Source organism: Gavia stellata, chromosome 10, assembly GCF_030936135.1.
Source record: "Gavia stellata isolate bGavSte3 chromosome 10, bGavSte3.hap2, whole genome shotgun sequence".
Classification (NCBI taxonomy): domain Eukaryota; kingdom Metazoa; phylum Chordata; class Aves; order Gaviiformes; family Gaviidae; genus Gavia; species Gavia stellata.
The window spans coordinates 34,470,473-34,495,059 of record NC_082603.1 but is presented as its reverse complement, the minus strand read 5'-3'; the positions used below and the strand labels follow the sequence as shown (position 1 = coordinate 34,495,059).

General features: G+C 41.0%; 1 protein-coding gene across 1 annotated transcript in view; it reads right to left on the bottom strand.

The window, feature by feature from the left end:
• Nucleotides 1–3,756: 3,756 nt before the first annotated feature.
• The window catches only part of LEPR (leptin receptor), a 33,932-nt gene continuing 13,101 nt past the window's right edge, over nucleotides 3,757–24,587 (bottom strand). Inside the window, exons 6-18 of the mRNA XM_059821780.1 lie at nucleotides 23,852–23,996; nucleotides 20,671–20,967; nucleotides 20,382–20,499; nucleotides 17,270–17,469; nucleotides 15,042–15,190; nucleotides 14,636–14,795; nucleotides 14,466–14,548; nucleotides 12,765–12,981; nucleotides 11,405–11,587; nucleotides 10,742–10,837; nucleotides 10,086–10,188; nucleotides 9,269–9,344; nucleotides 3,757–4,572 (exon numbers count right to left, since the gene is read on the bottom strand). Of these exons, the coding sequence (XP_059677763.1) occupies nucleotides 3,757–4,572; nucleotides 9,269–9,344; nucleotides 10,086–10,188; nucleotides 10,742–10,837; nucleotides 11,405–11,587; nucleotides 12,765–12,981; nucleotides 14,466–14,548; nucleotides 14,636–14,795; nucleotides 15,042–15,190; nucleotides 17,270–17,469; nucleotides 20,382–20,499; nucleotides 20,671–20,967; nucleotides 23,852–23,996 (2,643 nt within the window). The remainder of the gene's footprint in view (nucleotides 4,573–9,268; nucleotides 9,345–10,085; nucleotides 10,189–10,741; nucleotides 10,838–11,404; nucleotides 11,588–12,764; nucleotides 12,982–14,465; nucleotides 14,549–14,635; nucleotides 14,796–15,041; nucleotides 15,191–17,269; nucleotides 17,470–20,381; nucleotides 20,500–20,670; nucleotides 20,968–23,851; nucleotides 23,997–24,587) is intronic.

Below are 24,587 nucleotides of genomic sequence, written 5' to 3'. Positions count from 1 at the left end.
GCAGATGGTGCATTCAGGATATGCAGATTTTGGGTTTATACAAGGGGGAAGAAAGGTGAAGGGCGGGCTTGAACGGCCATTCGATACGGATGAAAATGCCAGACTGAGCGCCAGTTTTAGGAAGTATTTATTGAATAAACTCGCACAGCTGCGTCCTGCCCTGCACTAGGGGCTGGGACCTGGGTTTACCTGCACTAGCAGAAACGTGGGGATTGGAGACACAGTGCAGAGGGTGCTTCAGAAAAGGCACACCTACGTTAAGGGATTAAATCGCTTAGTTCTACAGTAACTATACTTCAAATCTTTTTGCTAAAGCAGAAGAGATCAGCAAATATTTGCAGTATTTCTTACATTCACAGCAGGGATTTTTGTAAATACCACACCGATTTGTTTTCCTAAGGAGCACCTCCTGCCCTGGCCGTTAGGAAAAACCCATGACTGGGATGGCAGAGGGACACCTGGGAGGGCAGGCTGGACTCCCGAAGGTGGCGATACCTGGGCATCCACACTTCCATCGAGGGAAGACGTTCTGCACTTCTTTTTTAACACAGCAACCCTCGAGCACAGCTGCGGGCATCGTGGCAAAGTCCAGGCTGCAAACACGCTCCTGCCATCAGCTCCGAAGCACGTCGGGGGACAGCAGATTAACTCCTGCGTTTTCCCATGTTCCCAGGAAAGCCTTCCCTGGTTCACTCAGCTGATCGTTCCCATGGTTAACGGTACTCCTGTCCTTACAGAGTTACTGGATAAGGACTTTGTAAGGGGAAATCAATGCGAGCTTTTCATTTCTCGAGAAGGACCATCTTCAAACGCAACTAAGTAATTTTTCTGGACACTGTAATTAAAGAAATCCAAACCTCACCATGACCCATGCATTTATTAGTCCCGTCTACAGAGAGCTGCACTACAAAGAGCTGCACTACCCTCTTCCCAACAGCAATAAGTTTCAGCAGACGGGTGTGCCGCAGGGGCACAGGGAGGGAGCCTCTCCTCCAAACGGAAGGTGATACGGTTATACTCCGGCAGCCGTCACAAAACCCCATGGCAATAGCTCACGTTACCTCTGCATCCCCGGTTAACAAGAGGTTGACGCGCAGGAATCTAGGTCTTTCACCCCAAACGCAGTTGCACGACATGAGGGATGCCTGTGGTGCCAGGGTTCGGTGGGGCGGCCGACCTACGCTAGCCTCCCCGCACCTTCAGACTTCAGGGGATGTTGGATCCAGTGGACAAACCCTTGGGAGAGGCAGAACCCACCACCCGAGTCCGTTCCCGGGGCGCTCCTAGGGCCCTGGAGGTCATGCCACGTCAAGTTCACGTGCTGCAGGAGTGAATTTCTTTTTCCAGATGAATTCTAAGTTCAGCATTCCCCTGGGTTCTAAGCACAGCTTTACTCCTGGAACTCTACAGGAACCATTTTCAAGACTTCAGGTTTGTCCCTGCAGCCTTCAATCACGTTTCCAAGTGTCAAGGAGTTGTGGGTGCTTACACAAAACATGTTTTAATTCCCCCCACCATATATAATATTTTTGAGACCAGTACATTAGATTTGCGTCACATTGAACAGCCAGAATCAGCAACACCCAGCAAGAGCCACGTTAGCAGCTTGTTTGAGAAAAAGCAGTGGGGTTTTTTGTAAAGCTTAAATTCAAAGTGCAGATAAATACTTGCTTTGGTCCCTTTTGCTCTGTAGGATTTCTTATCGCTAATATATTAAAGTGTTTCCACACCTCCCCTACCATTTCCTACTGTTGCTGGGGTTTGCCCTTTTAATTGCCTAGGTAAGTTTTACATAAATTTAGCTTTGGATTACACAATACATTCATCTTTCTTAGCTCCTCAAAATAGTTCTTTGAAAAGGCATGTATACAAAAATATTTACTAACTATGAAGTAGAAAAAATATATTTGGCTTGCAAGTAAGTGTGGTTTCCTTTAGCTGCTTATCCCAGAAAACACAGCTGAGATGTAAGATTGAATTTTCCTCCCCTCTGAAGCTTTTCAGCTGAGCGGAGCAGGGCTTGGGAAGGCAAACCAGCTTCTCCGAGCCCATACAGCCAGGCTAGCTCACCGAAGATGGAAAATACAGGATCCTTGGATCAAATTACTACCTTTTCTACTGCGGGCTCTTAGGAAAGGGGTTTGGAAGAGACGTTCGCTTTACAGCAGTACCATTTGTACTAGAATCTCATGTTCAACAACAAAAATGTGGACGTTTTACTTCCACATACATCATTTTACCCAGGTAACACCCCACAATTAATGGGGCCAGAATTGTGATTCTCCTCCTCTTCTTGCAGTACCGTAAGTTTTTAGCTATTGGAACAGGCGCTTCAGGGAGCGTTTTATACACCGACGTGTTGTTCAGCACGTCTCTGACCTCACACTCTCTCTTACAGCTCTTCGATGCTACTGATGAATATTTTCATTTTACTTTAAAACAGACCCTGTAACAGCAGCCACCCGTTCGCCATCACTGGTCAGGGCCTCCCTTTCAACAAGAAATACAGCGTTCTGACTGCTTTTTCACATGGACCATCCATGTATTTGCAGACTCAGTTTAACATAATGTCAGCTATGCAATAAATATATCAGGATTTTGGAGAGGAAAAAAAAAAGCCTAACAAATATATTTGGTATTTGTACAGCACATCCATTTACCACCAGTCCAAGCGGATACCGATGCATCATAACCTGGCAGTCCTTCTGAGTGTCCAGTGGCTGCACCGCACCCAGGTTGACTCAGCCTGTCCCAAATCATTCCCAGCAAAATGACACATTCAAGCTTTTCCCCCTCAAAACACCGCACATGTACATATTTCAATCTACATATTAGGTCAGTCCTTTCTACGTTGCCCTTGGGGCCTTGAACCAACCCTAAAACAAGAACAAGCTCTTTCAACACAGTTTGCTGACATGTTTGAATAAAAGAGATACTTTACTCCTGAACAGAGAGAAGCAACGCGCGTGTGGGTCTCTACTGCCACGGACACACTGTGCTCACCCCTGTGGAAAACATGTTTGACAACAATAAATGGAAAGAAGCCCGCTGCCACAGAACTGTGCGCAATCCACATGGGGACTGCAAAGGGCCACTTAGTAAACGCGTAAAAAAGTAGCTATGTCCATTTGGTGTAGGCTGCTTGAATCCTTCCCAGCCCTTGAATGTTTGGGAATCTCTACACCGAGGCCTGCAAAAGCCCCGACCCCTCGACCTCTTCCAGCCGGAGGAAGAGTCTCTTGTCATCACTGACAACACCCGGAAGGTGCTGCTGTGCTCTGCCTGCCGACGAGCAATGCGATGGCCGGGTTCCTTCGTGGCAGCCAGCGGCGGCTACAGAGGGCTTACAGATCCATCGAAGGCTCTGCCCCGGGGACAGACCACAACCTCGCCCAGAGCCTGCGGCCTGAGCATTAGCACAGCCTGCCTCGGGATCCCATCCCAACCTCTCATCCAAACGCCTGCGGCACGGAGTCCGATTTCAGGTGCAGTTCTTTATGGGGGTGCTCAGACATACACCTAACAGGCACCAACGATAGATATTTTGGCACCAGAGGGTAACTGGACACAATCAAATCTCTAAAGGAAGGCCTCACGTTTGAATTTCTTCCTACTAAAAGCCTGGCACTCAAATATAAAGCCAGTTACACAGCTTCAAAACAGGAGAGCTCCTGAAGTCAGGAGAGGGAAAAACAGGGGAACATGTCAACACCAAAAAACCCAAACATTAAGGGTATCAAATTATGGGGCAATGACTTAAGAGTTTTTCTCTGTGGTCTCTTGCACCTTGGCAGCAGGCATCTGAAACTGCGGCATGTATGGCACAACGGCTTTATACTTAAGGCTACTTTGGATAAATGCACTTAAATTAGGAGGTGTATGCTGAAGAAACCCCACATCTTTGAGTAGATCGGTTGTATGGAACTGACACATCACCCCGGAACTTTCTGTTAAAAAAATGTCATTTTCTCTTTTTCCCAATGATGTTACCCCTAGGTAATACAGGCTCCGCTCAGGACTATCTCCATCTGTGAAAGCGTCACCCTGATCTGAAGGCTCTGAAAATCCCTCTGAAGAAATAAGGGAAAGGGAAAGAGTCTTGCTGGGCTGCCTGCCAGGCGGGTCAGCTAATATGAGGAATGCTCCCTTTCCCACCGCCCAGGAGCTACTCGAAAAGGCGCCTGGAACTAAGGGATCTTCAGCTAAGAAGCATCTATCAAAACAACTTCTTAGATTCATTTTCTGTTCATAAAGCCCACTTGATCTGGAGTTACTGACGACAGTAGCATATTTAACATCAGACTGCCTTGTAATTTCTCCACTGATTTGGTCATCACAGGAGCTCTCAGAGAAGCTGCTACTATTGAAATGGCTGCTAGAACAAGCAGAGTCATGTTCAGAGTCTTCATTTTTTGTAAACATTGAATCAACTACTAAAAAATCTTGTGTGTCTTCTTTTTTCAAGGCTTTAGTAACACTGATGTCTTCCAGCACTATTTCTGGTTCCAGAAGAAGAGGCTCAAACGACATTGCTTCGGGGTGCTTGATAAAAAGATGCTCAAAAGTTTCAGGCTAGAAGAAAAGATATATTTTAATGCTCATCTATTATTTAGTAGGTTTATTTCAGTATGAAGCTACTGATTTTAAGAATCACAGACAAAAACCCCATAGTTTTAGTAAAAGTATATAGTTGAAAATCCTCTAAAACACATTTCCTATTTTCTTTATGTCTGCATGTAGGTGAAGATGGAGGGACAAGACAAAAAAAGCGAGAACCCGTTTGTGTGTCAAGTGCTGCCAAGCGAGCGTTCCGTGAAGCGCTCAGTACTCCAGCCAGGAGAGCTTATCACTTCAGCTGAAACAGCAGCAGCTGAATGGTCCCATTCATTTCAAGATTAATAAACATGCACATATTGTTAAAAACACGTGCAAGTGCTTTGCAAGACAATGGTTTTATACCCTTAGATTTCCTTGACTTTTTATTTAGATTGTATAAACAATAGTCTTAATCATTTACACATCAACTAAAGTAACCTTCCCCGCTAGGATTATATTATTTAAGGTCAAATTCAGCCTTTCCATAGTATTTTAAGAGCATTCCCACCTGAAGAGCAGCTGTATGTTTGAACTGCAGGAAGAAAAACACACAGTTATTTTGAAGAAATGTATGCTTTACTACTACCTAATATATATGCATGTAAAATATACAACAGCATGAACTAACAGCAAAACTGGAACTCCTAGCTACAAAGGAAAATTCACTTGAAAAACATATATTTCCTAATGAATTCAAGACAAAACAAATAGATAAAAACAGATTTTGTGTATACAGGCAAACCATATTTTACAGCAGGAAAGCTGCCAAAACAACTAGGAACATGTCAAAATACTCAGACTAGTATACTATTACTGAAAAGAGTAAACTAACTCGCATATCTTAGGCTACTACTTTAGCCTAGACTAGTTGTCAGTAACGCCTATGCCCTCATGCGGCAAAGCTGGCGAGCAGGTTTCTAACCGCTTTGGTACTTGCACGAGCCCGTCACCTTCCCACACTGAAACCAACCTGCAGACTGGGATTTCTCCTTGTCTTCAAAATAATCCAAATAACCGCATATAAAATTAAGTAACTATTGAAATGAGCTGTAGGCTGCTACCATACCGTATACATCAAGCCATAATAATCATAACTTATACTGCGCGATGAAAGCTATCTTCCCTCTCCCAGGTTTGCTATGAATTGACACAGGAACACAGGCACAGGGAAGCTTCTGGGCAACCAAAAAACCGTGCTTCGCCCCGATACACCTGCCCTCCTACAACCAGCAGCTGGTTTATCCTGAACAGAGATGGTTTATATTCCCTCCAAAACCTGCTTGCTCCCTCATCCCACCCCCAGTATCTGCTCTTATTAATGCACATGGGTACCACAGAAAACACACAGATATTACTGCCTGCAAAGATTAAATACATCAGCAATTACAGAGTAAGCTGGGTGAATAGTGCTGTATTTCCACAGTATATGCATGTATGGCATAATCTGGGCACAAACTGTGTTAAACAACTGGCAAAGTAGTTCCATAAAACTCAGGAGAAAAGTCATAGTCTCAGTTCCCAAACTCTGCAGACCAGAAGAAATGAGATCCAAACAAGGAATTTCAAGCAAGCTTGTATTTTGCTCTCCTGTTCAGCCTAGGTTTTAAGTTCTATTTGTCTCATAAGCACCAGACTACCTCTGAGCTGTAAGCCAGTTACCAGCCTGAGACAGGTTCGAGTCAAAATTACTTTGCACTCTGGTTCCTAAACACAGCTACATCAAAACACGCTATTGGCTGAATTCTGCCATGACCAGGTTTTGACTTTCACATATATTTAACTTTACATATTGCAAATAACCGCATGGCCATAGTCGGGTAATTTAGATATGCATGAGTATTTGCAAGATTAATATGAATTTCCCTGTAAAATATGTGTAGTTGTGCTTAAGTAATCTCTCCAACATTAGGTCCCTAAAGCTTTTTTGGTTTTATTTACTATTTTATTGAGCAAATAAGAGGAATTTTTAGGATTTTGACATCATGCATACATGTAAAGGCTTGCAAGATGGAGTCTAGATGCAAGACTTGCCTGGTTTAGATTATGATTTTAACCTCTTGCTGCTTTGAGCGATACAATCAGGATAAAATAATACTCTATAAATGCAGTCCTGGAGTACCAAATACCAAATGTGCTATATCGAATACACAAGGTAATGATCAGATGTTGACTCAGGGGTTTGGTATTGATATGCACCAGGACAAGACAGGAGTTCTACATCAAATGCCTTCAGAAAGACATCAGAACTTTCCAGTAGTGGTATATAGGTTATTGAAGTAATCGATGTTTATTATGGCTAAGGAAAAATACCACTCAAGTACTGCACACTGCTTTCTCTACTGGAAACTCCATGCACACATACAAAAGCAGGATTTGGCCCTAAACACGCCATTTCGAAGACTGTGTTCTGGCCTTGGACGCTGACGAGGTGAGCGAGAGTTGATCATGCTGATCTGAGGACAGGCACTGTGCCTTCTGTGCAGTTAACATTAAGCAACATTTTCCCGTAAGATTAGTACAACGTACGGAAGAGGCATGCTTTCTACTGCATAACAAGCTGTCAAAAATCACGTCAAACTTCAATTTCTTTCATACTTGCATGCATCATTTCTTTGCCATTAATTATGGAACAAGGCATATGAATACGGAGCAGTATCACCAGGGTGTCAGCTTTACCCTCCTTTCCTAGTTAAAACTTCAACTGTCATACACTTATTTCGGCTCTACCAGTCGGCGAGGAGAATCGCTTCCAACATGCTAAATCCAACATGCAAATTTCACGCACCTTTGCAATCGGGGACAGTGGGGATTGTCACAAGCTCCTTTTGCTAGAGATGAAAAGATTAAATAGACAAACACAGGTGCACCAGTGCAACTTATACTCCTGCAATTAACAGCTATTCAAAGAGCCCAGCCCTCCCCAGGATGCAGCCATGGAAGCAGACACGTCAGACTGATCTGGGATTTAACAACCTGCGCAAGTAAAAGACACTTGGTTTTCAAGACCAAGCCTGAGGCATGGGCTCTGCTAACGCCAGCTTTTCGCTCCATCCGACCACAACTGCGTCTTCCCCAACACAAGGATTCCCAGGAGCTTCCTTTAACATATAAAGCATACAGCATGATGCATCAGAGAAGGAAGTACTTCCGAGCATTAAAAAGCCACAAAAAATTATAAGTAAAAAATAAGCAGAATCTGCCCTAACACCACCAAAATCAGATTTTCCTTGAGGATTTCTGGCTCGTTTTTTCAAACACAGATCTAATGTTAGCGATTATTCAGGCATCTGCATTGATGTGGCTGCATGTTTAAATGCTAACAAATGAAGAAGCCATATAAATAACATGCACATGGGTATTTTCAGGAAAAAGCAAGCAAGCAAACAGAAAACCAGTAAGGCACAACACCCCTCCAGTTTCTGCATGCTCCGAGTTGCTGCTACACCCAAATGCCTGTAAAAAGTTCAAAAGACCATAATGGGACAACCAAGTACTTGTGCAAATAAGAGATTTGATCACTTTGATGTGCCTGGAGTCAGTGGAAACTCCCAAGCTAGCTCTCAATGAGAACAAATACTCAATTCAAATAAAAAGACCACTTTCAATGAAGTCAGTAAGTGGGCAGATCTTGCACTCAAGCTGGATAAATCCCAAACCAGTCTGATGTCTCTGCTTCCATGGCTGCTTCCTGGGAAGGGCTGGGCTCTTTCAACTCCTTTTGAAAGCCAGGGCTTGAAAGTATTCAGCCCGTTGCCAGTCACAGCCTTAGTCAGCAGGGCAGTAAACAACAGTTAAAAACGCCAAACCTGAAGTGTGTGCTCCTGCCTGTGCAAGTGACAAACCCTGTTCTGGTCTGTAGTACAGCACTTGCTCCAAATTTTTGCGAGGGCATTTTAGATTTTAGACAGAGCTACTTCCAGGATTCGTTACATTTAAACGAATCAGCATTGTATTGTATCTGCACTTCCTGTCTTCTGAATATGAACAGAAAAATCTTCTAACAATTCTGTATAGGAAGCCTGGGAGCTGGCCCAATGGTTCAGCAGGCAGTGACCATGATTAGACTTCAAAGAATGTCCATTCTCTGTTTAAATGAAATGAAATAAAAGATGAGAAAAGAAACTTTCACTGGGAACATAAATTAAATACCTGAAAGATCTTCTGCCATTAGACGCTCTTTCTTTTAGAAATAGAGACCTGAATTTCAATTATTGTCTCAATGGTTAGACACTGTCAAACTCTGGGACCATGAGAAACTTCGCTGGTGCAAACTGGCTAAGTCCATTTAAAGGCTCTTACTTGTCACAGCTCATCACACCACAGCTCCCGATTCACACGCCAAACGGAGAAGCAGTTTACCCCAGCAAAGAATTTGGCCTTTGATACACACAAGGCACTCAGTGAGGTGCATAAGCATCACACCTCTGGGATTCTGCAACTGATTTACTAATTGCCCTGAAATTTAAACACCTCCTGCATTCAGAAGAAGTCTCTGGTCCTGGCCGATTTCCAGATATTAGCTTTCTGCAGCGGAGAACATCGCTGTACTGCTAACTTCAGAGGCTCTAAGGTGCTTTGTTCAGTGATTCAGGTAGGGTCTAGAGTCCAGTACTGAGTGAACAGCAGTCAGACCCATAGGTAGGGGAAGAAGCATCACCAGGGAAATACACACCTTCTGAAAATTAACTCCTTGCGCCCAGGAGCAATTCTTGGGGTTTGGAACATCTTCCCAAAACAGCTTCTTCATTCTGAAATATCAGGTAAATTCTGGAGTTGGTACTGTTCTCATATATTCTGTACTGCTGTCATTCAGTTTTGCTATGTCAGAAAAGGAACCTGTGTAATTTTATTTATCCAGAACTCTATGACAATGAAACAATCATTTTAGATATTATACATGGCCAAAATTTAACAGAAAAAATAAAGAAATAAAGAAGTGACATACCAGGTGGCAGTTTTGCAAAACATAAAAGGTACAGGCAGTCTTTGCTGAATATGACCCCAACCCACCTTCCACAAAACTCTGAGGGATCTTTTTTTCAAATGGCTTTTACTTCAGACCTTAGTTTGTGATGACAATTAAATATGGAACTCAGAGTGCTTTACAAATTCAAAGCACATGACACTCATTAACTTGCCCACAAATCACTCAGCAGAAGTTGGAGTATGTGGTACAGGCTGAAGCAATGCTTCCCAGTGAAACAAACAGCACTGATCATCACCTCACTGCAAGGACACCAGACCCGAAAGGGCAATGGTCTGACTTGTACAAGGTAACAAGCCTCTGCGCTGAAGACACTTTAATTCTTGGTGCTGTATTCCACAGCGTCCACTGCCTTTCAGTACAGTACATCAAATATAAATAAAAATAATTCCTAGCTTTCCCCAGAAGGAGCCTGCCCACCAGGTCTGCAGACAGGCATCATCTAAACTGCATCACCTTCTTCTAAAGGCCTTCCGGGACTTTTACACGACAATGAACAACCTACCTTTGGTGTGAAACCAGCAATGCTCCAAGCAACACAACTGAGGTTGAAATAACTATTGGCAGAACCATGTAGAGGCTGGCATTATTCTCATTTTCATATCCACCTGCAAATAAAAGGAATTCAGATAATAATGCGGTAAAAATAATTTGTCTGTGAACAAATAGTTTGTGATAGGGAAATAACAAACAGTAGAAACAACAGCTTAAACACAAAAAACCTTGATAAACAGTTTTATTGCACATCAGCAAACCTTTACCTTGAGAACAGACAGACAAAAAGGAAAGAATTATTTTCAGTACCGAGGTGACTCCTCCATCCCTGTGGGAGGTGCTCACTGCTCCTCTGCTACTAAGGAATTAAATCAAAGCATATGAAATAAGAGAATAGTCCACAGTTGGAGAAGGAAGAATCACAGGGACCTGGGATCTCAGCTATTAAGTTAGATGCAGGGAATTCAGGTCCCTCACTCAACTAATCCCACAAAGAGTTTTCAAATTAAAGCAACTGAAGCCTAGACCACTGTTTATAGTTGTATTACAATTACTTTATTACTGACATTTTTTTTTCTGATAAGATACAGACTTCTCCTGCATTTAAAGTTTACTTTTACAAGCTCCTAATTCATCAACAACATGGAGAAAGATCCTGTAAGTCACCTTTGGTAAACTGATCCGTTGCTCTGGATTTGCCAACTCCTCCAGCAAACACAGGGTACAGGCTGAACTGGTACTTCTCAATCAGAATAAAGTGATCTAGAAAGAGGAAATCAGCCTTTTGAATCAAAACTATTAACCTACTTTTAAACAGTTACCTCCACAGAGGCTCTGGCCACATATCGGAGTTCAGGTCAGCCCAGAGAGGGGAATAATGAAAGCCATCTTTTATAGACACATACTTCAATATCAGAAGATTAAAACTATTCATCTATACTGGATAATCTAGCATTATCCTGTCATGAAATTAACACCTTTATGGAGCTATTGTAAAAATTTCGAAGATTAAAGCCAAAGTGCAAATGGAATGCACATGTTAACTTAGATAATTAGCTGGTGCATTCAATATTCCAGAAGTAATTCTATTGTATTGCCAAAAAACAAACACACTCCTGAACTTCTTTGTTAACCTGATGATTAATGGAACAGTCGATCCTTTACAGTCCGTCCTCTAATGACAATCAAGAATTGCTCTACTGGTCCTTACCATAAAAGCCATCAGAAACAGAGAGGCGGGAAAAAAGGAATCCGAGAGCTCAGTATTGCTACATTTTTCTGTTCCATAACAGTTAACATAATGTATTGTATTTTCAAGTGCACACTCACCATAAATAAAATATTTACTAATATTTGGAGGAACTCGCACCCATTTCATCTCCTCTTCTTTGTTAAGGTTCTTCCATTCAATAATAAAAGATGTTATCACATATATTGGAGATGAAAGCGTCCAAATCAAAATCACACAAGTGCTGTTCACCGGGTAAGCGCTAAGCGACCGCACAACATTCACTGGCAGAACAAGGAGAGAACAGCCCTGAATTACATGAGCTCGGGCAGAGGTGAGATGAGAGCTGGGTTAGCAGGAGAGGTGTATACTATCAACTACGTGCACACGAATGACTGCTACGGTTTCAGCACTTTATCATTTACTTGTTTAATTACTATCTTCTACATAATAAAGCCTCATCTTTAGTTCACATAAGCAAACACATTTCTCTTTAAGGCAGCAAAGCTTGGTTTACACCAACTAGTCCCAAACACTAAATAGATGAAGTTTCTTACCAGACATCAAACAAATATCCTGATTCTCACGTGCACCTCCTTAATTATTACTCCTTAACCAAAGAACTACCACCACCTACTGAACTGTCAACATTTAGCTAGTAAAGCATGCATTGAGAGCCCTGTAAGCTAAATCCTATTAAATCTCGCTAATACACCAAGATCACAATCCAGGTGGACAAACGCTTCACATTACATCTGTTACCAACCACACGGTTTCCAGAACACGCTTACACACAGTATCAGAAAGAATTTTATCCATAAAAATGCTTTTAAAATTGCATTACAGCAGTAAAGTTCTACGAATAGACTGCAGAAATGTTTCCCGCAGCATATATTTGCATATGAATATTACATAATTGAAGTATTCAAAAGCAATAACCTTTGTTTTATTAATAAAGCAGAGTGCAGTCAAATCAATGAAAAGGCTGCTTAGGAAGTAAAGCCAAACCTCTGAAAACTATGTACTCTGGCAGCCTGTCAGGTGAGCAGCCAGAGAAACGAGACCATAGTTCATTTTGGAAACAACAAAACATTCCCTAGGAGGAATGTTGGGTGTTCCCAAGACAAAGCAGATGAAAGATCGGTTCTACAGTTAGATTTTATTTTTCTTTGATTAATTACTTTATATTCTGTTAGGGGAGGGAAGATAGCCCAGTGAAAGACAACTCTTTTCCCAACCCAAAGATCATTAAGATTTTCATGGGATGGAAATTTCATTTTTCAAGTAGCTCCGCTGGTGAGATACAGAATCTGTTTCCCATATACAGCCGAACTTATCACCATAAAACACTTTTTATTCTAACAAAGATAATGTTATTAAAAAGAAAGCTTTGTCCAAAAGCATCACAAGGATTCCTAGCATTTCCCACATCTTAAAATGGTTACTAATTGATGTTCTTACCTGTGCTCATTTGCTGTGACAGAGTTAAATTAAAATTAATTGAAGAAACTCCAATTGAATTCATGGCTAAAACTGTAACAGTATGGGTGTGTTCAGTCCATGGAAATGAACAGGTAGTGCCATTATCAACATATTCTGACCACGTAGTGTTTCCTGATGTCTGATGCTTTATAACGTATTGGCTCACACTGCACAATGAGTGATTCTTCATCAGCGGCTGCAGCAAACATTGGCATTAATTAATTTCCCAGTCTTTGATTTCAAAAGCAAATGTTATTTGGGCAGAAGACATTGTTCCAATTTTAAGAAAATATGACCCAATAAAGATACTCTATAGACTGGCTACTGTCCTTTTAGCAAAGGCACTGTAACTGTAGTCCATTTAAAGACTTCATTTCTTCTGTCTCTGAGAGCTGACACACTTCCTTGCTATCTTTCTAGTGAAGGGAGGGCAGGGGGGACAAGGAAATACAAACTTTCAGACTCCTGTAGTAACTCACTGGTTTATATTAGTATTTTTCAGGATTGAAAACCAAAACAGATGACTGTTTGCATACTAAACATGGGCAAATGGGAGTGGGCAGTCACTGAGGTACTTTTTTTTCCCTCTGTCCTGCATTAACCTTTTAACGTAGCTTTGCCCAGTTTACATGCAGTTGCAGTGGTGTTTATATGGGCAGCTGTCTAGGAGTCAGTGGCACATTCTGCTCAGAGATCTTGGTCAGCAGAACTTGGCAGCTGAAGACTACATCTCTCTTTATGACTTACAGTCTTTGATTCCACGTTATTCTTTTTTCTGAGTATTAGAACAAATTGCATTTTAAGTCTCTGTTTCATAGCATTTGCACAACTAACACTGAAAGCATAGGCTGACACGCATGTGTCATACAGCGTTGACACTTCAGCTGCAGTAGTGCAAGTCAGACAGCAGGTCTGGTCCCTGCACAAACGCAAGGAAGCCTGCAGCCTGCTCAGAGATCTGAGGGCTCTCCTAAAGTAGCAAAGACTGTAAGACTTCAGGACTAACAGAATGTTCCACATGGCTGCGATGCAGCCCCACGTGCAGTTCAACATGGCTGTGGTGCACGCAACTGAACCTGCGCAAGAACAATTTGACTGCAACCTCAGATGGGGCCACTGTACAAAAATCAGCACACTTCAGAGGGCTGGCCTGTGAGCTTCCTCAGCCTGGAAACACGCCTGCTGCCAGCGTATGTCTGTCCTGAGCCTCACCTGCCTCTCAACCATCCAGAGCAATCACACAGCACTAGGGAAGTTTTTGTCCTACTACGTTACTATAAACTCAGTAATGATTAGGGTACAAAATGAGGTCCACTCGTGCCAGCTAGCTGCAGGAAAGATTACAGAGAATAAAAACAGAAGCGGGGGGGGGGGAAGTAACAGCAACAGAAGGGAGTAAAGTACAAGACAGGCTGACTGAGCAAAGAAGGCGGAACCCTCTCACCTTGTATCACAGTATTACAATCCATATTCATCAGCAACCTCTACCTGCCTCTAGTATTAGCCAAGCAAGAGGCAGTAACACAAAAGAAGTCATATCCCAAGTGCCTTGCATAACAAGGCCCATGAACAGTGACTGCCCAAGTTCGCCCCCAGGGCAGCACGTGCTTATCACACCCCCTTTTTAGCAATTCGACCAATGGTTTTTGGATCAAAGCAAAAGCTCAAAATCGTTCTCACCTTCCACAGGAGCGTAACATTCTTCTGCCTCCTTACCGGATCTTCAATAATAATTCTCCAAAATTCAGGGCCTTGTAAGGGAGCTGCAAGATTAGACAGTTTTGAAAGACCAGCGTCACACCTCAGTCAGAAACTGGAGAGACCAGAGTGCGCTCTGACAGCACACGTACCTTTGATATCTTTTACAAGCGTATAGGCTGATCGGCTCCAGTTGCTCCAGTAACCTGACCCATCCAGTTCTCTGCACCGGACCTGAACAACATACTCAACACAAAGTTTGTGAACTTCTATCACAGCTGATCTTGTTGGTGCATTTGAAACTTCATAAAGCTGTAAGAGAAAAGTCAAAATATTCAGAGTAAGAACAAAAGGCTGTTAGGCATCTGTTACAGTCAAAACTCCTGAAAATGAATCCAATGAGAAAGTGACCTAATTGGTAATATTCCTTTGCTAGATAACACAAATGTTTATAACTGTGATTCATTGCAAGCTACAAATTCCACAAAAACCAGCTAAGACACTAAATGACAACACTGCAACAAGTCATGCTTCAATCTAGATTCAGAAAGACAGTACCTCCCATGTAATTTCTTTCCTGTTCACAGCATACCGAATCTGAAATTTAAGATCATTGTTTGTAAATACTGGGTTTGTCCAGCTCACATTCAGCAGCCCAACATTCCTGGTGATTTCTGCTTTAACGTTGGAAGGAGGAAGTGGCTTTACTAGAAAATTGAAAGAAAAGGAAAAAAAAACCCGACTGTAACGGCTGCACCGACATTTCTCATTAAATCCAAACATCTCGGTTTACTTTCTTCTGTCCTAAGGGTGGCAGGTAACACATTGTGGCCTCTGCTATTCCAAGTAAAGCTGGACTGTAATGCAAACATAACAATTCCCCAATCCAGGCTGACTGGCCCATTCACTGCAGACAAAAGCATTGCTGACTGAGAAAGGCAATGTTTGTCTAACGGGAAATTCATTCCAATTTTGACCCAAACTAAAAATCATCAAAGAAAATCTTAAGTTGAAATGTCAAAATAAAAGTTTCTTACAGAATAAACATTTAATTTGTAAAAAAAAAAAATCCATGGGCAAGTTTCAGTACATTTCATTTTAACTACAACAGCTTATATTGGTGCTAGCACCTAGTACCTCCCCCGGTACAAACAGCAAAAGATCTAGCCTGGCACGAATGGGGAGCATGACTGTGGAAAGTAGCGGCACACATGGCCCAGAAAGGCAGCTCCTATAAAGGACAGTGACAGCCATTAAGCAGTGATTAATGGAAATACTAAGTTAAATTTTTATTTTACTAACAGGAAATTCCATCAAAATTGAGCTTCTCCAGCAGACTGCACACAAATGTCACAAAGCCCTAGTTTGTTAACAAAGCAAAGTTAGAATAAACTTGTTCTGATTAATCAGATGGTGAATAAGGAAAAAACAACAACAACAAAAAAAATGCAATAAGCTTTACATTTTGGGTGGTGCTAGAATGAGTATGTTTTGTTTTACTATGATACAGAGCACCTGTCATCCAGTGTAGGTCAATTCTCTTCATTGCTTTTTATTTAAAGTGATGGCTTGAATAAACCAGACCTCTAAAGTTCTGCTAGAATTCCTCACTGGGCAGCACCTTTCCCCAAAAGAACACAGCCAACTGAGAGCGCAGACGTGCCTGACCCAGACTAATGCTACAGCTGACAAGGTGCCAGGTTCTCCTGGCAAATTGTCTAAGCAGCAGAAGTGCAGGATCTCCACCCGCCATCCCTCACACCACCCTCCTTTCTGACACCCAAGGCTGCCAAGAGTTCTCTGATAATCAGTGAACTTGCTTGGCAAAAAGGCAAAAGCAAAGTTCAAAGCCCTCTTTGAACTAGACAGGAGCGGCCTTCAAAACCACAAGGCCACCAAATTAATAGTAATAGTAGTAATAATAATTCCCATACCCCACTTAGCTATAATGCACTGAACTTTGCCCTTCCTTCCTGTGACATTCATTTTTGCTTGCTCTATTCAAACTTTGAAATCCAAAGTTTGGTTTGGTTTATGTCCTCTGTATGCATGCTTCCCCACACAGATAATAAATGTATTATATTATTCTGCTTTATTTCATGTAGCACTTATGTAGAGCGAAAACACAGCAGCTAGACCACAGATGTTCACATTTGTGTCCAAAAAATACATAGTCCAATGAACGCTCCGAGTCATAGACCAGATATTAAGACGTGCTTTGCACATTTTGAAGTGTTTGAAAACACTCAAACACTGTTCCTGCCTCTTGCTTTTATACAAATTTAAGTGCTCTATGTGTCACAAAAGAAACTTTGCAAAAGCATGCAAGAGCCTGAACAGTCCCTATGATTTTAAAATAATGTGTAACTGTGTAAGTAATATATATAGTGCTACACTGCATCAAAGTATAAATTTAACTAATTGAAGACTTCAGAAAAATTAGATAATCAAGAACCTTAAAAATGAGACTGCCTTTTGAAATATAATACTTGCATTTTCTGTAGATGTCTTTGCAAAACGCCCGAGTGGAGAAACATGCAAAACTGGATGTTTCATTTTATAGGTATTAGCTGCAGCTACAATCTGTTCCTGTGCCAAGCAAAATGTATGGAAATCACATTTAATCCAATGTTTTTTAGAAGACAATATCAAAGTTCTTGTGCTTTTATGTTCTTTCCACAATCTAATTTATTTAAAATGCTATGAAGAAGTACTTTACCTACACCATATAAGGAATGAAATCCAAGGTCACAAGTGAAGAAAGACGTGCACGAATCTTGACCTACCCACATCTGCTGGAACGACACAAGTTGGTGAGGATTCAAGTGTTCCTAGTAAGTGCTTAAACTCTATCCACATGGTATATCCAGATAAAAGAAAAATAGGCTGAAATGTGCACTCATAAGAATGATTCTTCTGTAAATGGCATTCTTTCACCTCTGATTTTGGAGAAGTACTTGGAAAATCAGAACAATAAATTCTGCTCCTTAAAAGAGAAAAAAAAACATTCAGTTAATGCACTGCAACTCTAAGCTGCTCATGGCATCAGGAAAATAGAACTCTGAAGGCAATCAAAACGAATGGTGTCACTGGAACCATCTTGAACTTGAGTCTGCCCTAAATGGATAAATACCACTGTGGTGTTACTCCTTAAAGTTTTCACTCTTAGCGTGAAAAAAAGGCAGGACATGGAAGGCTCTCCCCAGTGCAAAATCTCTTGATAACAGACTAACCACGGGAAGAAACAGATACAACAAGAGCAGGCATCTCCAAATACTCATAAATCATGTTACTTGAGTGGTATGTATTAGCAATAAATGTAGCAAGGCAGATCTCTAGCCAAGAATTTACTCCAGCCAGGAATACGACTTTCAAAATACCAACGGGCATCCAGGGGAAAGCTGCCACGTGGACCCATCGGACACATACAGTGAAGTCTCCAGGAGATGGAAATCCCACAGAGTATCAGTTCTGGAGGGTGGTATTAGAATCCCACATACAGTCAGTATAATCATCTGGCAACAGAAGAGAGGAGACCTGGACTCTGGATAAAATGGCACCGGACATCTTATCGGTGATGGAAAGTTTTCAAATTTCTCCTAAGCTTCTGCACAGCTCAGGCTTGTGGTGAGGATGGCTAGATAGGGTATTAGTTATTCAGCTGAACCACGAAAGTTACACTTAGCTGAATCTCTCCTCTTCCTGTCAACATAGCTAATACCGATTAAACCGGTGCCTTGTGCTTTGAAGGTTTAGCTTAGCATTCTGCGTTTTTACAGGATGATCATTTCTGTGCTGTTTCTGTTGGCAGCACTGACTGTAGAGGAAGATGTAGTAACAACCCAACCAAAACAAAACACCAGCAGCAAAGCTATCACACATTACTGTAGAGCGTTGGGTTTCAGCTGTAAAATCTAACTGCATCAGTAACTAAGAAGAATAGCCACATGCTCCTGGAAAACCTGATGTGTCTGAAGTCGATGCAACACATCTGAGTTCCAACTTTCATCCTGAGGACTTGCCTGTGTCTAAGCAAATACTAGCAACTCTAATATATTTATGGTGCCTCTTACAATCAAGCTCGAGCAATTAAAAAACCTGACCATTTCATTTGGTCTCAAGCTTGTAAACATGCAAGTTCTTTTTGTATTTTTGTTCCCAGTACGCAACAGAATGTTATGCAAATGATACTGCGGTTTTGGTAACTATAAATTTTTAAACATCTTGTATGTCAACTTTTTGGTAGTCACTACATTCATGTGGTCCCCCCCATGATTTTTTTTTTTGATTTTTTAATTTCTCCTCTTTCAGATCTTACTATTAACAAATCAAAATAAAAAGAACAAAAAGAAAGATCACAATAAATACTAGCATCTGGGAAGCATTTTCAGTCTGTGTTGATGATGTTCACTGATCTAGTACTGTAAGAAATGTACAGATTATCACCTCCTATTAGAAAATAACGTTTTTAGCTAAACTTGAACAGTGAAAAAATGGGAATAAAAAACATGGCTAGAGCAGCATGGTTTTTATTTCAAGCTCCCTGCCCAGCAGTACTCTCATTATATTCATATTTGTGAAGACAGTTGAAACAAAGCCTACCTTAGCAGTCAGCTAGTCGCTAATCCTGCCCTAAAAGCCTCCACTTGAAATCTCAAGCATTCCAGTTATTACTTTAGTCCACAAAATCCTGAGAAATATTCACCTGGCTACCATGATAGTTCAAAACTTCAGTCCACCTCCAACAGAGAAGACAGTCCAGCTTTCCAAAGGATTAGGCCCTCAGGGCTGATCTAAGCTTGTTCGCCAAAACTTTTGCATATCAGCGGAGCAGTAAAACAAGATTTTTTTCTCCGGAAGGGCTGTCTGTCTGTCTATCCTGTTTATGTAAAGACTAACACGGTTCTAGGACACTCTCAAGCTCAATACATTAGTAATTCAAAGGGATTTTTTTAGTTTCATGGTAAAACAATACTATCACAGGCAATATTTGTGCACATGAATGAAGATAAGAATGATCATACCACTGATTTAATTATCAGCTTTGTATTTTGCAAACAATAATGTGTTTGCCCCATACCACACCTCAGTTCTCCTGCTCTGTCCAGAAGACAGACAAAATTAAACCAACTATCTCAAAACAAGCTAGGCCAAAACACCTGACCAAACCCAGGAAAACTAAGAATTGCTCTAGCCACCAAAGATGCTACCTTCATAAAGCAATATTCCCTTTATGAACCAAGACTTGATTCTCTCTTTATAAGCAAGTTTATTTCCATCTGGGATGAATGAAATTCCATCCCTGTATTTTTATCCACTGTCTGTATACAGAAAAAAACCATACAAAATTATAGAAAAATTGAAGACTGAATGGAGACCTCAGGAGGTCTAAAGTCCTACCTCCAACTCAAAGCAGGGTTAAATTCAAAGTCAGATGAAGTTGCCCAGGGTCCTGTCCAGTCGAGATCTGAAAGTCTCCAAGGACAGAGATTCTACAGCCTCTCTGGGCCACTGCTCCAGTACTCAGTCACTCTCACTGTGAAGGGTTTTTTTTCCTTATTTCCTTACAATTTGTAGATACGAGCAACTAGAATAATAATTTTTATAACTGATACAAGCAAACACATCTACTTTAAGAGAACTGACTTCCAAACTGCATCTACAGGTTTTACAAAAGCTGAAAAACATGGTAAATAGAATCCATGTTACATACTTGGGTATCCATTGTCCCCTTTTTGCACAAGTAGTTAACACCTCTGGAGTTCCAGTTGGGAAAAAGTCCAGCTTACAGAAACTGAGCACATTTTATAATTACATCTATTCAGAATTCTTTGTTGTAATAGTATTTCCAGAGTCATGCTTTCCAAACATACAGAGTGCATTAAAAGCTATACACACCTGTAGTATCTCAGCTGCAAGGAACTCCCCAGGAGCAACGTGTTTGGGTTTGCAGACCATCTGCAAGTCATTTGAGTTAAGTACCCATCCGTTTCACATGTGATATTGATATTCACATCTAATTAAAACACATTGGAAGTTTATATTAATAAAGATATACTTGTTTATACAAAAAACTACGCAATACAAGGCATAACTGCTTGATAAAATCTAACTGGCGCTTAAAATGGAAATATTCTTACTATTAAAATGCACCAAAATTGTAATTTAAAATCATCTGGAATCTTACCTACTACATATAATTCAGCGTATCTATGATGACATTCCCTATTTTGATGACAACAGTACAATGCGTTATAGAAGAAACTTCCTCTAGGTTTTGTTGCTTTCAAGTTGAAAAGAGTAACTTTGCTTACGCGATCATTCACAAGCGTATACTGACTTTCTGGGATTTCTTCTGCTAAATTCAGCCACCAAACAATCTTCTTGGACGCTACAATCTTGGTTTTGTTTTTATAGATGCAATGAAAGGAAACGTTAGAACCAACGCTGGTCAGTATCTTAGAAGGGAAGTACAGGACTTCAGCTACACAGAGGAGGGAAAAAAGGAAAAAATAATCCATTGAGATTAGAATCAGAACCAAAAAGATAATATAAAAGCGTATGTCACCAAAAAAATATTATTATCATTCAGTTGTATTTCTAAATTTCCCACTTCTTAATTATTATTAATGACTATAGGGGAGAGGGGAAGAAATGAGCCCTTGACTGTCTCCCCCCCATAACTGGCATTGTAAATTCTGACAATCTTTAATATCCTCAGGCAAACAGGAATTAAATGAGCAGGAAAAAAAAAAAATCACTGGAGGGTACAGTGAAAGCAATACACAGCAGCACAAGGGAAACAGGGAATCATACAGGCTCCTGTAAATTAAATCTTGGGAAACTAGATTAACACTGCTGCTTTTTGCTCAGCCCACTTTAAGGCATGAGGTCAGCTTATTTAAATGCTGCAACAAGTACTTGCAACCTAGACAGGGTTAGCTTCTGTAACTCGTCTCACAAACACATACAGCGCAAATTTTAAAACTGTAAAATTGTCCTCAGGTAAAAGTGAGAGAAGATCCAAATAAGAGAAGAGCAATGTGTTAGTTCAGGGAAAAAAATAAACCAACTCTTTGAACTTTGCAAGGATGTTGAAATCATATGTTAGCCAAAGCACTACTATAATACCGAAACACAGATTTTGAGAAAATTGCTATTCAGAACTGAGGGAGAGGAGATTGGAAAAAATAAAAAAAATAAAAAAATTAAAATCAAGCTTTCCAATAGTTACTAATCCTGCTCCTATTGAAGTCAGCAGGAGACTAACATCTCAAAAACTTGTTTTACAATCTCAGCAGTGTAGTTAATACCAAACGGTAGCAGTGACACAGTAAGTAATTCACCTAGGCATAAAAGACACTGAATTTACAAAGTGTGTAAATATGCATAAGCTCAGCCTCAATCTGTCAGGTACTTAGGGAAGCTACAGGTGTTATACACCTGCTGAAAAGGAACAGTTTGCCAAAGATCAACCCAAAGCCAGCATGAAAATCCTTAAAAGGTCAGGTTTGCTTTCCATAGTCGAGGAACCACGTCAGATATTTTTAGGATTTTTCCAAAGTACAGGCCTCCTCAGATAGCAGAGCAGACTTACAATATTGTCTTTGTCAAAGACTTTCATGTTAAATACAAATCAGAACATGAGGCTCGTTAGCCGTACAAAAACGTAACTGCCTGTTTTCAGCATTTACTCTCCCAGTGTTAATGTGCCTCCATGAATGCAAGGCAGTGCTCCTGCACCAGCTGCCTCACTGCTCCCAGCTGCGCTGCATGCTCCACTGTTCCTCCCTCGGCTCATCCCAGCATTGCCCATTGGAAGAATATGCCAATTTGAGCTTCCTGCAGTGAAGAAATTAATCCCTCTAAGCTGCCATCACGTTTGTCACAACAGGATTATTCTGCTGCTGAGATGTATGTTTAATACAATTACATATCCCATAATAGGATTCATAAAAAATAATCTAACAGTATCTACTGCACTTCTTTTACATCTATTTCTCAATACACTCATAAATCCTTTCTGAAAAATAAGAGTATATGTGTAAGACAGAACAAGCATATGTATTTACCCCCCAAAAATCTGAAAGCTATATAGTTTTTTATATATATACACACACACAAACACTTTTTTTTTTTTTTTTTTTTTAATATCTAGAGATATAAAATCCAAAAGACTACGGGGCCAGTTAGGCCTCTAGTTGTATAATCAGACATCCTGTGTTACATGCTCAATAGACATGAGAGTCTGTGTACTTCCAGCTTTCTTGGACAACAGTTCCTTCTGCAAAGTTTATTTATTCACCTTGGTACTTGATTTAAGCACATGCATTAAATTATTTTGGGTACAGCAAGCAGGTGTACGTGTATGCACCTAGGTAAAGCACTAGTATTGCCGTGTAATAGTTCAGAGGTCTGTGACAACACAGACCAAAACATTTCCAGTTAACTATAAGCAAAGCATGGGAAAATACAATGCAAAAAATCCCGAAATCTTTAGGCTGACCCAAAACAGAGCAATCTGCAAAGCAAATCAGCAATCCTGATAGCTGACCAAGGATTTGCCAAAGAAAATTTCCTTCCCTTCTTATATACTCTGACCATGAATAGAGAGCCATTATGATCTATCATTTTAGCAGGAGCTATGTTGATATAAGGGACCTCATTAATTCGTAAGAGCCCTTTACTCAGTCCAGGAGAGCTCCTACTGTGTGCGACACGTCAAGACCTCACCCTATTTGGGTAGTAAATTGATTACAGTATGTAAGATTATATGCTTAACACTAAAGCCACATGCATTGAAACTGACTGACCGGGGCTATTAAGCAGTTTATGAATGGGGCTCAGCAGTACAAACCAAGATGGATCATGTTAAATCTACAAACCCGAAACGGTGTTCTGCACTTTTAGTTCAGCTACAAAGCCTCATACTGAACTAAAAGTTAGAGAAAGCATTAGGAGAAACATCTTGTATTGAGTAGAGGTTAAACACTGCCAACTGTCTTTTGAAATGGAAAAACTCTTTAGGTTTTTTCTGGGTCTGAACAGGTGCTTGGTGAGCAAGCAACAGCGCCAGACAAGGAGGTGTCACAGAGCTGACTGTGCAGTCTACACACATTAGTGCAGAACTCTCTTAATGCAAGTCTTTTATAAGAAGGGAAGAGCAGAATCTCAGGCAAAGCCATGCAGGAAGAGAAGCAGAAAGGGAAAGAACTTCCATAGGATTTTTCAGCCCAACTTATGCATACTGTACCTCCCTGGATAACACACGCTCTCAAATGCTCATCCCACAAAACAAAACAAACTGGGAAAATCTGTTCTATTCCAAAAGACTACTTACCGCACATCAGTGACTGCACGTGACCTACCTCCCAAGCTGAGATTATACGGTGTGCTCCAGTCACTCCAGAACCCTGGACCATGACGATTCCTGCACCGCACTTGAACTAAGTATGAAGAGTCAAGTAGTGTATTATCTATGGCCAGTGAGGTTTCTAGAGCAACTTGAACCATCTGTTGGATTATCAGAAGCCGTTATTGTTGTGTAATGAAGCAGGAAAAAGAAAGAAACAGAGGGATCCAAAACAAATACTCTACAGAGTAGTTTTTAGGTAGCAAGTTGGGTTAAAAAAAGCTTTCTTCTTTAAATTTACTGTAAATTTGAATATGGTCGAGGTTGCATACCTCTGCAGAAAACATGTTATTTCATTATGGAATGCTAATTAACAGCTGCTTTTTATTCCAGAGCCAGTTGCGTGGTAGCAACAGAAAAAGCAATTCACTAGTAAAAGCTGTAAGTATTAAACATATACATGTGTCATGGAATTCAGGGTTTGCTGAAAGGAGACAGCTTTGCCTTTAGACTTCACAGAATCTAGCATTTCATCCAAAAGGAAAGATGGGAGTTTGTTTGTAAGACCCAACAGGAGACGGGGTCTTTCATCATTGTGAGATGGCTCTGCTAGTGTAACAGATGTGAAGTCCAGCTTGCCAGCTCTACCACCCTCTGTTGATGTTTACCAGAGACTACTGCACACCAGCTCAGGAGAAACCAGTGTGCCATGCCCAGCTCCACCAGCCCAGCCACGCTGCTCAGCCCACCAG